This window comes from Salvia splendens, chromosome 7, assembly GCF_004379255.2.
Source record: "Salvia splendens isolate huo1 chromosome 7, SspV2, whole genome shotgun sequence".
Classification (NCBI taxonomy): domain Eukaryota; kingdom Viridiplantae; phylum Streptophyta; class Magnoliopsida; order Lamiales; family Lamiaceae; genus Salvia; species Salvia splendens.
In genome coordinates, this window is record NC_056038.1 from 24,341,449 (window position 1) to 24,357,342 (window position 15,894).

Here is a 15,894-nt window from a genome sequence, read left to right on the forward strand (position 1 = left end):
TGTATAATCCTCTGTGGTCACTATATATTGGTGTTTGATGTACAGTTTAACATATTAATGAAAATACAACCCTTTTACCGATCCATTTAACATTAAAAAACTAATATTATAACTAAGATTAGAAAAATCGAAACAAAACTAACAAAAATAAAACAAACCAACATTAAGAAACTACATTCCGATGTTTGATCCGATCTACAGTAATAGCAAGTAGTGGAAGGGGATTTTGGTCCCCGAAGTGTCCGGCAATATCAAAGAACCAAAGAGTATCATGGTGTATATGTATTACACTCAATACACACGTAGTGCGTGTAATACATCGCGTGGAGGCTGTCATCAAGAGGTTGTTTGATGAACTTCTCTAGCATACTTGCAATAAATCCACCAACTTCAAATTATTGTCACTCCAACACACATGTCCCTCTAGTACGAAGACGAGAATTTGATTTGATGAGAAATGACAGCCCTACCATCAACCTTTAAACCTCATAATACCTCAACACCTTGAAGCCTCAATATAGCTTCACTAACAGGAAGGTGAAATGTGTGTCTTCAGACGCCAACGCTCAATCAAATCGACAATGAGTTGATGGTCCAGTTGCTTTGACTTCCCTCAATGTTATACTCCACCTAAACTCATCCTTTCATTGTATTCCAAAAGAATCTCATCCAACGTGTCTCTCCAAATTTTGTCATCCAACTTGCGACATTTGAAAGGCTCGCGCTCATGCCTAACCAAAATACTCCTGAGATGTGGTGGTTTTGCAAATAGCATAATAGGGAATTTAGGACAACAAAATAAATGAGTCTCATGTGTTGAAGATGTTGTCATTGTGAAACCTAAAATATACTCTATTTGTCCCACGTTACTTGAGTCACTTCTTTTTGCGCTCGTTTTGATAAAATGATAATAAATAGTTAATATGGAGAGAGAGAGAGAGAGAGAGAGTAATGTAACGAGTCTTATCGTACCTATTTTCTCTCTTACTTTCTCTCCACTTTAAATATTTATTATCATTTTTTCAAAACGAGCGTAAAAAGAAGCGAGTCAAATAACATGAGATTTAGGTAATATCAATTAACATAACTATTAAGCACAAAATTGAGCACATATTACTAATACCAACAAAAAAAAGAGCACATATCTATTAGACACATCAACCACAATAACAAATCTTTGTAGTATTATTTTAAAAATATTGAATAAATTGTTTTTAAGCATTCATTATTAGTTTAATGTTTAATTACAATAATAATTTAAATAAAGTGATTTAAATATGATAGGTTTTTATCTCCTGCTATGATTTAACAATGAAATATTGTAGTCAGTGATTCATTGTTTTATAGTAGAATTTATAATTGATCTATATTTATTACACACATTTTCGTTTACCATTTTCTTATAATGATATGTTTCTACTTTAATTTAACTAATTTATAATCTAAATCAATGTTTTTGAAAATTTTTTAGTCCGTAGCACAGGTGTAATACTAGTGTGTTGTAATAGTTGAGAATTCCAGTGAGTCTATCAAGAATTTCATTTTTCTTCTGAGTTTGAGTCCCCTGCAAATCAGAAATAAGAAAAAAGAGGGTATGAACCAATCTTTAAACTAAAAAAAGGTTCAAAACTTCAATTGTCAGTCAACAAACATAGAGAATAATAGAATGGACATAGTCGAAACCTCAAACAACATTGAATAATCCTTGGGACAGTCATCACAAGGTCGTTATAAACTAGTCGTTATAAACTACAACCTCCGCTCCATTTAAGATGTCCACCTTTTCACTTTCTATATTTGGAAACAAATTCATCCCCCCTCTTCCGACATCAAGTTGTAATGTAAATCTATTCATTATTTTTAATGTCATTTATGTATTGTTAAGTTGCAAACTGATTGCTAAGTATCTCTAAATCTTTCTTATTGTAGACGTTGAGTAATGAAAGTAAAGTGGTTGGAGATATCATCGAAAATAATGTAATAGAAGATACTCCACCTAAGGATCCTCAAGACAAAGGAGAGCCAAAAAAGAGAAAAACCATGGAGAAAATATCAGAGGTTTGAGATCATTTTACTCCATTCTTAGATAAAAATAAGAAACATAGAGCTAAGTGTCTGCATTGTGGGAATACAATTTGTGGAGATACTAAGAATGACACTTCTTCACTTAAAGCACATTTGAATAAAGAGGGAACATCTTTTTTGATACATCAACTATCTCAAATGCTCAAATTTGGTCCATAACATTTCATAATATCTTTTGAGGTTCGTCAACTACGAGTTAATATCAATTAAACTACTTTTTTGCTATTTTCAATTTTTTCATGACCAAAGTACCCTCAAGGCAATGAATGTCATTTCAATCTATCTACTCTCTCTTTTTTTTATCACATTATTCCTTAGAGAAATGTAAGTGCTTATACTTCATACTAATTATGTATATAAAATTAAAATACTAATTAAATGATGATTTGCGGGAGATCTTATTAAAAGGTATCAAATTCCATACAGATGCAGAAAAAGGACTACAAATTCAAGGTTCAACATTTTACACAGTAAGGTATTAATAATCTACCTTACATAATGCACAATATATTTAATAATAGTACATGTCTTCATTTTACAGAATAAGGTATTAATAATCTGCATTACACAATGCACTATATATTTAATAATACATGTCTTCATTGTACATATTAGTTGCCTATAGAGATCTGAACAAACACTGCATAATAATACATGTCTTCAGTGTACATATTTAGTTATCTTTTATATAAGATTGATTAAATTGTCATCGAAATAATTGAATACTTTTTTAAATGATGATAGAACTAACCAAATTATATTTCATTTTCAGGTGGAAATGGAATAAAAAAATAGGTTTGCAGCTTTGGAAACATTGAAGACATCTTGTTTGTTGTGTTTAAACACACTGCCACACGCGCACACTGTATCTATTCTATTAATTTTTTAATAATAAAAAAAGGCAACTAATAATACACTGTTACACGTGCACACAACAATCAGACTGTAGCTATTTTTTACATATTTTAACAATAGTAATAGATACAATAAAATACTAAATAAAAAAAGAAAATTTTTAATTACACATTCAACTTCTCATTTCCCTCCAAAAAGGATAAAATTATCTTTTCACCCAATTGACATTTTAGATTGTATAGATAGATAGATATATGACTAACCTTCTTCCAAGTATTGATATGCTTGCAGGCTCTATGGGTGTCATTTAGGAAGAGAAAGATGGTTGCCGCCAAAACGTCGCTCGATCCGCTGCCAGTCTGCCACATTTCATTATTGAATAGAATGCTGAACTTTTGGATATCTTCGCTTGCTAGTGTGAAATGCAAGCGAAGCATCTTTATATTGCTATCAACAATTCGGCCGCTTAACGTTGTTGAGGTTGGTGACCTGTTCCCAAAAGTTTCTTCCCGGTTTGGTTGGTTCTATATATGACCGAATCTTCCAAAGTGGCAACTCATGCCTCGAATAATTTATCCGCCTCGGCCGGATAGTACGGATTGTGGACATTGAATGTTGGAACATCGTCCGGTTAAGTGTTTCCTTCTGGAAGTTAGGACAAGGACAATGAGTAAGTCGGGTTCGCCGTCTACTCAAATGGCGCGCCAGTGTGTTGCATGTCTACCGGATAAGGTCGGTAGAAAAACGCAGTTGGAGGCCACGATCCAGACATGTTGGCCATCGCAGATCCTTGGGTACCCGATGTCGGGTAATCATGTCCCAGGTAATCCGGGTCGGCGTGCTCCACCAGCTCTGGTTGGGTGTTGATTGTTTGTCCTACATATTTTGCACAATAAGTTATAAAAAAGTGTAGAGAAAAATTATATATAGAGAGAGAGTTTGGTGTGAATTTTTTTGGGTGAATGATGTATTTATAGATGATTTTGGGATAAATTGGAGGATAAAAAATAAAAAGAAATAAAAATGGGAAAAACGGTTAGACGGTAATATTTGGGGAAGTGCGAATTTTTTTTTTTTTTGAAATTTTGGGATTTTTTTGAATTTTTTGAATTTAAAAAAAATAAAAATTCAAAGTTTAAAGTGACGCCCACTCGCGTACCGAGCCATGGTCTCCACACTGCGATGCTCTTTGCGTCCCATGTGCAAAGGCGACTTGGTCGCGACTCATCCCGAGGGGACAAGACATCTCGTTTGACCGAGCATCGTTACGAATGCTCTAAATTAGAAAAAATAAATATTAACATCTGAATAGATTTAAAGGTTCATCTATCTATACATATATAAAAGGGAAGTTTTGGAGATATTTACAACAATGTCATTTTAGGAGGAAAATTATATTAATCTAATTAATACTGTTTTTAATGAATTTGTAGAGTTTCAGTTATTCACGGATATTATTCAGGCAATCTTATGAAATTGAAAAAAAATCTCATCATTATGCGTTAAAGTTCCAGCCAACCGTTTCAGATTTAAATGTAATTCATGGCTTAACCAATCTTAAAGAATTCAAGAAGACAATGTCAAAAAGATCGTCCATTTTTTTCCCTCAATGTTTGACAATACATTTTATGCATGATTGCATGTTAATTACAACAAAAATAACGCCCAGCATCAATGTGCATTTTAATGCACAATATTCACCCCATACGTTTATAATTTATCTTTATTCTATAATTAAATCGTAGGGTGTATCAGTCTGGAAATTAAGGCAAAAAACGCGTCCTCTCTTTCATTCTACCAAAATATTAATTACCATTCAAACTCATTTATTCAATTAAACCACTTTTTAATTATAAAAACAATCAGAAATGAGAAGAGTCAGGGCATTTGAATTGAAAAGACTCTTAATTAAATACATTCATATTACCACCCAACAATATATAATCAAAGATGTACACGTTCTCACCATCTGACTGAACCTTCGATTCTCGCCTCTGCCGCTGCCTCCACTATCGCCACCAACTGAACTGCTCGAAGATTTGATGGCGAAATTTTGCAGAGGCGCCGCTAGAGGAAGAAAGAAGAAAGACGCGATGCCGGAGAAGATGGAGGAGTTCTCAGAAATTGCAGAAGATGCAGCGTGGAGGAGGGGATGGAGATGGACGCAGGAGACATTACAGCCGGCTGCCAGTAGCGGCATCGTCCGGAAAACGAACTACTACTAAGCATAAATCTTCATCGAGAATGAAAGGAAGGAAACATGCGATTGTTCAGTGAGAGGCTAAGGCGACTCAGTGAAGAATATGATGATCAATAGAAGATAAAAAAGCAGCGCTTTAATTTAGCGTTTAAAATATTTTAATAGTTTAATTTAGGCCTTAAAAATTGGGCCTCATAATTAGATTTTCCATAACAGACTAATGGCAATATTTTTCTTGAATGCATTTTTTTCGATTGGATTCTTCTTTTTCCAAACAAATAGTAACATCTATCTATACATATACAAAAGGGGAGTTTTAGGGGTATTTATGGAATTTTAGTTGAAAAAATATATATGATTGAAGATAAAATGTAAAATGTGTGATTGAAGGGCCTCTAAAGATATAATTATATGTTAGAACGTATGATTAGTAGAGCTCTAATAACTAATAACGTATTTTTTTAATAAATGGAAGCCAATGACCATTGAAATCAAATTTAATTCAATAAAACCTAACAATATGTGTAATGGTTGAACTTCTACACACATTTGGTTTAGATTAAAAAAAAATCTTCCATTGAGAACGGTTAAAAATTTCTATGCCATTTATTACTACTTTAATTTATAATAAATTATAATTCGGATCACTAAGAGTCAATAGAGAAGAATGTAAAAGGGATTACCGGATTAGAATGGCAAAAGCTACTAAATTTTCTATAAATACCAATTCTGTTAATTAAAATTGACCGTGATGGAAAAAAAATGTCTTGCTTTGCATTTCATTTTTTGAGCCATCGTATACTATTACACTCCTTGCACCTGTGAAACACAATTATTTGATTAGATAGAAGTATAGCTTCAACAAAACACTACTTCGGCTCCAATAAATAATACCATTGGGTGAATAGATGCTTGGATGAATGCAAGCAAGATTTTTTTTTGTTTACCGTTCACATAGCCCTATTGTAAAACACTTTCTTGATATGAGCATATAAATAAATTTACAGCCAAGATTCAAGTAAAAAAACCTCTACTATCAGTAAGGATTATCAAGTAGGCCAACCCAGTGTAAGATATCGAATACATATCTAAAAAGCCCCAAAATAGAATAAGCGATCAACAAAGTAAAATTGAATTGGGACGGGGGGAAAATTTTATTGGTATTTGATTCATTTGTTGGTCATGATGTGTGAAGTTAAGGGTTTAGGATTTAAGTTTCAAGGTTTGAGTTTTTAGTGTATAGGGTCATTATATTGCAATGAAATGAACTAGGAAGTGTTTCACCAGTGCAATATTATATTATAGCTTCTAATAAACAATATCTTAAATCTCATTAGGAGAAGTGGTAATTATACATTCTTTAGGTTTTTTTGTTTTGTGTGATGTAAATTTGCTTTATTTTTAGTCTCACGGCCAGAGTCATTTTTCCATTTTACAAAAATAATGTACAATATTATTTTCCACATATTTATATTTTAGCTGAATTCATTTTTCAATTTTAAATACAAAACGATTAATTCATATTTACGATTAAAGATAAAAGGTAAAATGTGTGATTACAGCCACAGGGCTTCTAAAGATATAATTATATGTTAGAACATATGATTAGTAGAGCTCTAATAACTAATAACGTATTTCTTTAATAAATGGAAGACAATGACCATTGAAATCAAATTTAATTCAATATAATCTAACAATATGAGTAGTGGTTGTAATTTTATTTGTTCAAATATTTGATGTTAAGAAACTACTTATTGGGGCCTTGGCGGTTTAGCTGTTTTATGATTTTGGGTTTCTTTATCTAATTTGGCTCAATATTCAATTTTTTAATTTGGCAAAATTATTAATTTCTATTTATAATAAATTGGTTTGGCACAATCTATCCCTATAGTTATGGATTAATTATATCAAATGTCTTGTGTTATATTTAATAGAGATAAATCATTTGCTATCTATCCAACTATGAAATTCAAATATGCATTCTTTAAAATTTAATCACAAATTATAAAATCGTAGTCATGAATTCATTTAATAGTTAGAAATTATAGTACTAATTTAAAAGGATAAAATATAAAATAAGCATGTGTCTAATAATAAATTAACTCATAATATTAAATTAATCTAGCTTTTGAAAAGAATGCGGAGTTAGAAGTTTTAAAAGGTGATAATATTTTTAAACATATAATATTATACTACTCCCTCTATCCCATAGTAATGGAGTTATTTTATCATTTTGGTACATTCCATAGTAATAGATTCATTTCCCTTTTTAGTAAAAACTCAACACATTTCTAAAATTAACAAATTTCATATAATGATATTGTTTATAATTTTAGTTAATTAAATTAAATTCTAAAATTAATATTTTAAAATTATTTTAGTCCGTGCGTGTGTAATACTAGTTATTAAAAAAGTTTAAGTTCGATTGATGCAAAATGCTGCGTTTTATACACTCCCTGTTTTAATCGAATATTGACTATTTTCTCTTTTACTACCACCACGGTATCTACTGCATTTTTTCCCTCTCAAACTCCCACTCAACAGTCGTCGTTGTATCTGAATTGTAAGTGACGGCAAGAAGAATTCGGCTTAAGTGATTCCCTGTAACTCGTGGCTACTCTCTTGAACAATTCTCGTTATATTTTTATTTTTGAAAAAAGCACCCAAATTTCTTGAATGCATACTGATTAATTCGTCCATGATTCTTTAATTTAAGCTTTAAAGATTTTCTCTCGCATATTGTGTGTACATTTCCTGGAAACAACTTTTTTGCTTCAGTTGTTAATTCATATTTAATTTCCGTTTATTTTGTGTGGGTAATTAGGGTTTATGGGTTTATGTAGTATAGTTGAATTCATTCGTGTCCCTTCTTTTTGCGCGTGTAGAGAAATTCTCATTTGTTATTTCGACTACGTTTTAGCATTGCTATCGTTCATTGCTGAGGGTGGAGTGATTTTGTTGCCAGGAAATGTATTTATCAGTACTACTGTCATCTGGTGAAGCTTTTATCAGTATTTATCTGATTTAACATGCTCTGTTTGCATGCTTAGCATATGTCGATAAGGCTATTAACATTAAGGTTATGAAAGATGGAATGTCTGGTTGAGCATTACATCTTTCTTGTTTGTGAGAATGGCTTCCATTTGCATGCTTATCTTGTGTTGCATGTATAGAACATATGGCTCCAAAAATTTGTCCGTTGGTCGTTGGTACTCTCTCCGTCCCTCTGTAGTAGAGGCGTTTCTTTCGGCACTAGATTTAAGAAATTGTGTTAGAAGTGAGGTAAGTGAAGGGAGAATAAAGTAGAAAAGGAAAAAGGTAGAGAGATGTTGAGAGAATAAAGTAAGAGAGAGTATAGTAAGAAAGAAGAAATAGGTAGCTTTTTTCCAAAAAAAAAGAAATGACTCTGCTACAGTGGGACAACCCAAAAAAGAATATGATCCAGTTAAGTATTATATTAAAGGATACGTAGAAAACAAAAGGCATTGCTTCATGTTCTTCAGTAATTTTAGGGGCTTAGGAGTACTCTCAAACTTTGATTTGTCTCTTGCTATTGTTTCTGCCACTTTTATGAATGTGGTGTACCAGATTCTCTAATTATCTTGTGGATATTATTTGGCTCGTCTGCTTAGTATTTCTGTGGTTGTAGGATATTTTGATTTGTAAAAGCACTTCATCTAGCTCGTTGTTATTTACGTGAAGTTTAACCTGGAATTGAATGCTGCTGGTTCGAAGTGGTTATTATGTATTATTTTGTTTTCAGGGGGGTACACTAAGTACTAATTAGTTTACATTTATGTGTTTTCTTCTTATCTATTTTTTAATGTGCTTGCTAGAAGAGCTTACTGGTGCATTGGAAGTTTATGAGCTTGCATCACAAAAAACTGCTGAGATGAGCAGCAAGCAGACAAAAGCTAGGGTTGCCAATGCCTTTCGTGCTATGAAGGACATTGGAATCTCTGAAGCTATGGTGAAACCGGTTTTGAAGAAATTGCTAAAATTGTATGACAAAAATTGGGAACTTATTGAAGAGGAAAATTATAGGGCACTTGCTGATGCTATATTTGAGGGACAAGAAGCCGAAGTAAGTGATGTGTGCTATGTCTTCTGTTGAAGTTCTGTTTCCATATCTTAGTTATTTTTGTTTAGTCAATAGCTTACTTCACATGATTTGCTGATGCTTATTCTCACTCTGGCAAACAAGCATTCAATGAAGACAGTGGACAGGGAAGTATGTTATCTTTTAATAGAATTGCTTATATTCCAATCTCAACAAAAGCTTCTGTTCCTTTACAAGTACTCTGCTAGTAACTAAAGCAATCTAATTATACAAGAGATTCAAATGTGCTTATATTTTGTACTCATCTTTCAGGCATCTGAGTGTTCAAAGAAGAAAACAAATGCTGAAGTAGGTTATCCTTTTTGCACTATGCCATCCCTTAAAGTTTCAATTTTAAGTGATATTTTTCATTCATTTTAATTTCCTCGATCTTGTGATTCTATATGGCTTGATTTTCCAAAATAGGAAAGGTTGGAGCAACAAGCTCAGGCAGCTGAAGAGTCGACACAGCCTTTAAAAAGGGCACGACTTAGATACCAAGATGGTCGAAGCACCTCCTCTGCTGCAGCTACTGATCGTGGTCCCACGATGCCCCTGATCATTCCTAAAGATGAACCAACTGAACCACCTAATATACGCTCACCAGAGGTAAATGCATCTCAAGGCTTGGTTTTGACACCTCAGCCCAGTGCTGAAAACAGGAGAAGGACCGATCCTCAGTTACTTGGTAAAGTAAAAGGAAAGCAGCCTGCTTATTCTGAATCATTGGTTGTCCATGAGGCATGTGACCCCTGCCAGCCCAATAGCGCCACAAGTCCTTCTCATGCTATGAAGCTCAGAGACAGAGGAAAGCAATCCATCTGTCTTCAAACATCATCTGGAGATAAGAGTTTGTTTCCACATGGTTCTCCCCAGGCTACTCGTAAGAAGGAGTGGAAAGTCGTGCGTGGTTGTGTTCCGGCTCCCAAAAAGAAGCGTGCTTCAAATTTTGCTTTAATTATTCCTAAAGAAGAGCCTGTTACAGATGACATGCCACAACTCGTGCTTCCTGATGCTATCATTGATCCAGGTTGGAATTTCCTCTGGGGCTGAGTGCTAAATAATACGGTTCCAGATATTGCTTTTTTTTATATTGCTTCTTTTTTTTACTTTTACACTGCCATTAGTATCACAATTACTGTTCTAGTCTTCACTGATTGCCTTCCTCGTTACTCCATGCTCTGTGCTGATTGACTCCCTTGGATCATGAAAATCTACTCCTATAAGCCCCAAAAATGCTTAGTTTCAGACTTCAGTGTTATTCAATTATCTGCCATGGTGCTTTTCTGTGGTGGTATTTGTAAAAACACCATTGCCACGAAGATTTGTGGCAGATTTTTATGGCTGCGCCATGGCAGTCGTTTTGTCATTTTCAGCCCATTAACCTGCAACCAGACCCCTTCCCCAATTTAAAATAGGGTTTTTAGTCTCTAAAACCTCAAATCAGCCTCCAAAACAGTAAAACCTGAAAACCTACATCTATCTCCCTCTCAAAAGTCAAACCCTATCCCCGCTGCTCAGTAACTCACTAACTAGTAGTAATTATGTTTGCTATTTTGTTGTAAATTGTAGTAATACATTTGTTTTAACTTATGTTTATAGTGAATGGTTTCTGTAACTTCAAAGTCTAATTTGTTATAAAATTTTTCCACAACAATAACCTCAAGCAAAAGAATATGATGCAGTAAAACAATATAATGCTGGTTGCTATAAAACAATATGAACCAGTAAAAGAATATAATGCAGTAAAACAAAATTTCTGTACCAGTAGGACTTTAATATGTCGACTTGTCGAGGATGACTATGCTGAGGTTGATGAGGATTTGAATTTAGACATAATATCGATGTTTGACTTTTCATTTTAGTTATTGTCCTAAGACTTCAGTTATTAGACATATTATGTAATGGTTTATGACTTTATGTCTTAATTGTTGTTCTAAGGTTTCAGATATTATGTTTTTGTCATTTTTATTTGTTGCATTTCATATTTTATTGTAGTTTTTATCTGTAACATTGTTGCATTAGGGTCTTAGTTTTGGTTGTAAGGGAGCCTTGATTGATTATGGTACAATACTTTCTAGATTCTGATATTTCCTTTTGTGTGCTAAATGTAAAGGAATGTGGTTGTTGTGTAGCTCTAAGTATATTTTACAGGTCCTAGACTAGAATTTATTTGAGATAAGATAACCAATGAATGTTCAGTAACCTTCATAATGACCTATTGATGATTTTGTTGTATGTTGCTTACTGATCGTCACTCTGTAAGAAACTTCTGTAGAAGCTGTAGTTTAATACTCACCATCAGTACCTCTGCGAATAATTTGCAGAGCAATCTATTAAAAGAGATTCATCTGATCAGAATGGTTCAGTTAGAGAACTGTCTTGTTTTGAACCCTCAGCTTCAGCATCCGTAAATGGAAAAGAAAGAAACAATAGAGCTGCTGAAGCAATAACAAATGGTGAGCTTGAACTGGCATCAAGTCAGTTTGCTTCTAACCTAGAGATTGCTTCCTCGCCTCTTGGGGAGGTGAAAATTTCCTTGAGCTGCAACTTGCCTCTTGTAAGGCCTGATTCCGATATGCCTAGTCTTGAAACAGTACTACAACTGGTGGATGATAAATGTCTCAGATCACACAAAACCTTGGGCCCAAACTTTTCTGTGATGAATATTTTAAAAGAAGTTTGTCAGTGCTTTCTAAATTTAAGATCAGATCAGAATAGTGTTGGCCCTTCAACCATAGACATGCATCCAACTCACTTACCGAGTAAATCATCTGCTACAGATCTTGGTGCTGGTGCACTGCGGTTAAATTCATTAACTGGAGCAAATGATCCCCAGTCTAATGGCAATTTACCTTTATCTGAAACACAACCGGTTATTTCTTGCAATGGCACAGATGATGGCTCTCATCTGGAGGAGATGAATGGTGGGGATGGCCATGCAACCCATACTGAGAACAAAGAGCATCATGTAGAAGAAACAAATGGTCTGAACTTGGTGGTTGCTGATCACTCAGTAACTCCTGAAATAATCAAGCCACTGCATGATCTTTTTGACATAGCAAAGGGACAAGAAAAAGTTATAATTTCACTGGTGAATGAAGTAAATAGTGAGTCCTTGCCATCCTTCTACTACATACGTGAAAATGTTGTTTTCCAAAGTGCTTCTGTGAATTTCTCCTTGTCCCATATTGGAGATAGCAGTTGTTCTGCTTGCTCTGGCAATTGCTTGTCATCTTCTGCACCTTGTGCATGTGCACATTTAGTTAGAGGTGAGTTTGCATATACTACAGATGGTCTGGTTAAGGATGGACTTCTTAAAGAGTGTATTTCCATGAAACGTGATCTGAAGAAACAGAATCAGTTTTTCTGTAAGGAATGTCCTCTGGAAAGATCAAAGAGTGATGATACTCCTGAACCTTGCAAAGGTCATCTGGTGAGGAAGTTCATCAAAGAATGTTGGTTGAGATGTGGCTGCAATAAACAATGTGGCAACCGTGTGGTGCAGAGAGGAATAACTCGCAATTTACAGGTAACAGTTTACTGTTGGCTGCAGCAAATTTGTATCCCAACTCTGGCAATTCTTTGTATCAGTGTCCATGTCCTTTCCCTATGATTACATAATATTCTCCGTGTGTTTTCCTTGCCGAGTGTGATCAGGTGTTCATGACCCCGGAAGGAAAAGGGTGGGGTCTGCGTACTCTGGAGGACCTGCCAGAAGGTGCTTTTGTTTGTGAATTTGTTGGAGAAGTTTTAACCAATTCAGAGTTCTTTGGTCGCATTTTGAGGAGCACTAAACAGGAGAAATATTCATATCCTATTGTCCTGGATGCTCATTGGGGTGCGAAAAAATCGCTGAAAAATGAAGAAGCGCTTTGTTTAGATGCTTCAAATTATGGAAATGTTGCAAGGTTTATTAGCCACAGGTAAGTTTGTTTCAGTATTGAACTTGTGTTGAAGTTATTTGATGACATTGTTTGTGTTCTAATTCTAAAATATAAGTTTTGATTGAGTTATTAGGTTGGGTCGGGTAGGGTCGGGTTGTTTCAGCTAGATTCCACCTGGATAAATGGTTTCATAAAAATTCTATTTGTAACCAATGGAATTTTGGTTCCTGAAGCTAATTATGTTCTCTATGATTGAGTGTTGATCTTCCTTCACTTGCATTGCTGGTGCTGGTGCAAATCTACTTGCTGTCTTGCTCAAACAATTTTTGGTGCTCGAGTAAGTTGAGTACATTCTGAAGATAGAACATGTCTTTCTCGAATAGCCGATGTGCTTCCAAGATATGTTGATTTTCTGATTCTAATTGCAGATTCTCTTAACACCCATTTCCCTTTTCTACCATTTTAGATGTTATGATTCAAATTTGGTGGAGATACCAGTGAAAGTGGAGACTTCTGATCACCACTACTATCGTGTAAGTAGTTGGATCATACTTCAGATATATTTTACCCAGTTATTGTCTTCTTTGAGTTTTTGTGACCAAATTCTGGATAATATTATTGGATGTGTCGCTAAATGCAGCTTGCTCTTTTCACTGCAAGAAAGATAACGGTTATGGAAGAACTCACTTGGGTAAGTTTAACTATTTCATAAGTCATGCTCTATCATAATATTTTTCCTTGTTACATTGTAAACAGGCATAACGTGAAAAGGCTACAGATCATAAAGGAAAAATTATGACTGGGGGGAAATTTTTTATGGCCGATCAAGGTTGTGAAAATGCCAAATGCCTAAACTCTCTTTTAAACTCCTTTATAACATGGAATTGTTGGATATAGGCTTCTAGTGATATTTTTGTTGTTTTATAGGGAGACGAAGTTACTTAAGAGATCCTTTTTTTATTTCGAATCAATAGAATCGTGATAGTTTTCTTGATTTGAGTTCGGATGTGTACCAGTGTGTTAGAATTGTGTCCGGTAGGAAGTAACAGGATATATCCCTCTATTTAATTAGCAGATAATTTTGTATTCTCGAAGACACAAAACATTTCTAAGAAAGAGAAACATATTTCACCTAAATGTTTGTTCACGGGAGCTGTTTTAGATGTTATCTATATGCTGATGCATTAAATTTAACTTGGAAAGCTTACAGTTTTGGCTGTTGCGCTTTCAGGATTATGGGATTGATTTTGACGACCATGATCACCCTGTTAAGGCGTTTCACTGTCAATGTGGTAGCAAGTTCTGCCGCAACATTAGGCGGTCAAGTAAGAATGACATTTTATCTCTTGCTATCCCAGCTTACTGCTGATCCATTCGTTTGAATACATGATGTTAAAGAAATCATCTCGTGTCCTCTAAAATGATTTTTGGCAGCTTATCATCATTATTAGTATTCTCACATAAATTAAATAAAATGCTGGCATGACTCATCATCTAAAATTTGGTATCTGTGTAGTTTAGTTTTACCAGCTTCTAACCAGAATGTTTTTTTGTGGTGTAGGAAGTAGAGCTTAAAGAATGTGACAAGGTGGTTGTAGCAGTCTGCCCTGATCGGCTAAGTGATCTTTGCGGATGCCATTTTCTGGCTGCTTCTTTCATGTAAATTCCCTCCTTGAATAGAAGGCCATATCTAATCTCCATTCTTGGATACCTGTTTTGATTTAGTGTTTCCTTGTGCAAATACTTACTCAACGGCCCTCCCAAGAATGTTTTGGATTATTACTAATATGTAGTGTTTCTAGTTGAAAGAGTGCGTAGTAAAACAACTGCTGCAATAAAACATTACAACTCTACTTATCTTTTCAATTTGTACCTTGTAAATGTCCCTCCTGTATCTATCCATGGAGCTTTATTCGAAGTTCTTTTTTTGTTGTTTATTCTAAGTTTTAGATGTATACCGGATGCATAACGTCAAACTTACATGATTCTTAATTAGAAAAAGTAAAAAGTATTGTCAACACTATAACTATAGAGAATTTGAGAACTTATTAGTTTAGTTGGAAGCATAAAACATACTACTACAAGTTAATAGTATAAACTATATTAATTGTCAATTGATATTAGTTGGTAATACAAAATATATTAGTTGTTTACAATTAATATATTTTGTGTTGGCAACTGCTAAATTCTCATTTCAAAAGAATTCTCAATTGAATCATTCGGTACACTGTAATAATTATTTTGTGACAAGAAGTTAATTTGATATTTGCCGCTATATATAGATTTATTTGTATGCAATATTTCACCCACATAAACATCTATCCATTACACCATCTTCCAACAATACACCAAATCTCATTTTTTGTGTAGTAATCTTCTCCGATCATATTGTAAATTCAAACTCATAGCATTTTTCTACTAACAATACCAAATAAGAGTGTATGCTGTAGCTACTGCAAAAATTTTGTGAGACATATTACAGAAAAATAGTACTATAAAATTTGAGTTTGATGTAAATGGTTAGAGTATAATTACTTTTTAGTGTGACATATATACTTAAAAATGGATTTGTGTCTGATTTAAATGATTGGAGAACGACATAAACACGACCCTAACCTAATGTTTAAGTGCTTGCTAGCTAGACATGTATCGATTAAAGTGCACACATTTTTGGTGAAATTTATACTATATATTTTAGTTACAACAATTTGTTAAATTTTATACTATCGCGTATTGCACTGATTATCATATTTTAAAGAATAAAATAT

The 15,894-nt window shown here is 34.0% G+C and overlaps 1 protein-coding gene across 10 annotated transcripts; it reads left to right on the forward strand.

Annotated features, from left to right (window-relative positions):
* Window positions 1-7,601: 7,601 nt before the first annotated feature.
* Window positions 7,602-15,063, forward strand: LOC121741543 (probable inactive histone-lysine N-methyltransferase SUVR2). Of its 10 annotated transcripts, none has more exons than XM_042134361.1 (11): window positions 7,602-7,703; window positions 8,977-9,224; window positions 9,345-9,371; window positions 9,513-9,548; window positions 9,666-10,269; window positions 11,567-12,771; window positions 12,900-13,165; window positions 13,593-13,659; window positions 13,767-13,817; window positions 14,358-14,451; window positions 14,688-15,063. In XM_042134361.1, exons 2-11 carry the CDS (start codon window positions 9,033-9,035, stop codon window positions 14,699-14,701), a joined length of 2,556 nt encoding a protein of 851 aa, XP_041990295.1. In that variant the 5' UTR covers window positions 7,602-7,703; window positions 8,977-9,032; the 3' UTR covers window positions 14,702-15,063. The 10 variants fall into 10 exon arrangements, 7 of the variants coding, with proteins under 7 accessions (XP_041990295.1, XP_041990296.1, XP_041990293.1 ...); XM_042134362.1 differs by having other exon boundaries at window positions 7,604-7,703; window positions 8,980-9,224; XR_006037896.1 differs by lacking the exon at window positions 14,688-15,063 and adding an exon at window positions 13,360-13,463 and having other exon boundaries at window positions 7,610-7,743; window positions 13,555-13,659; window positions 14,358-14,388.
* Window positions 15,064-15,894: the final 831 nt, after the last annotated feature.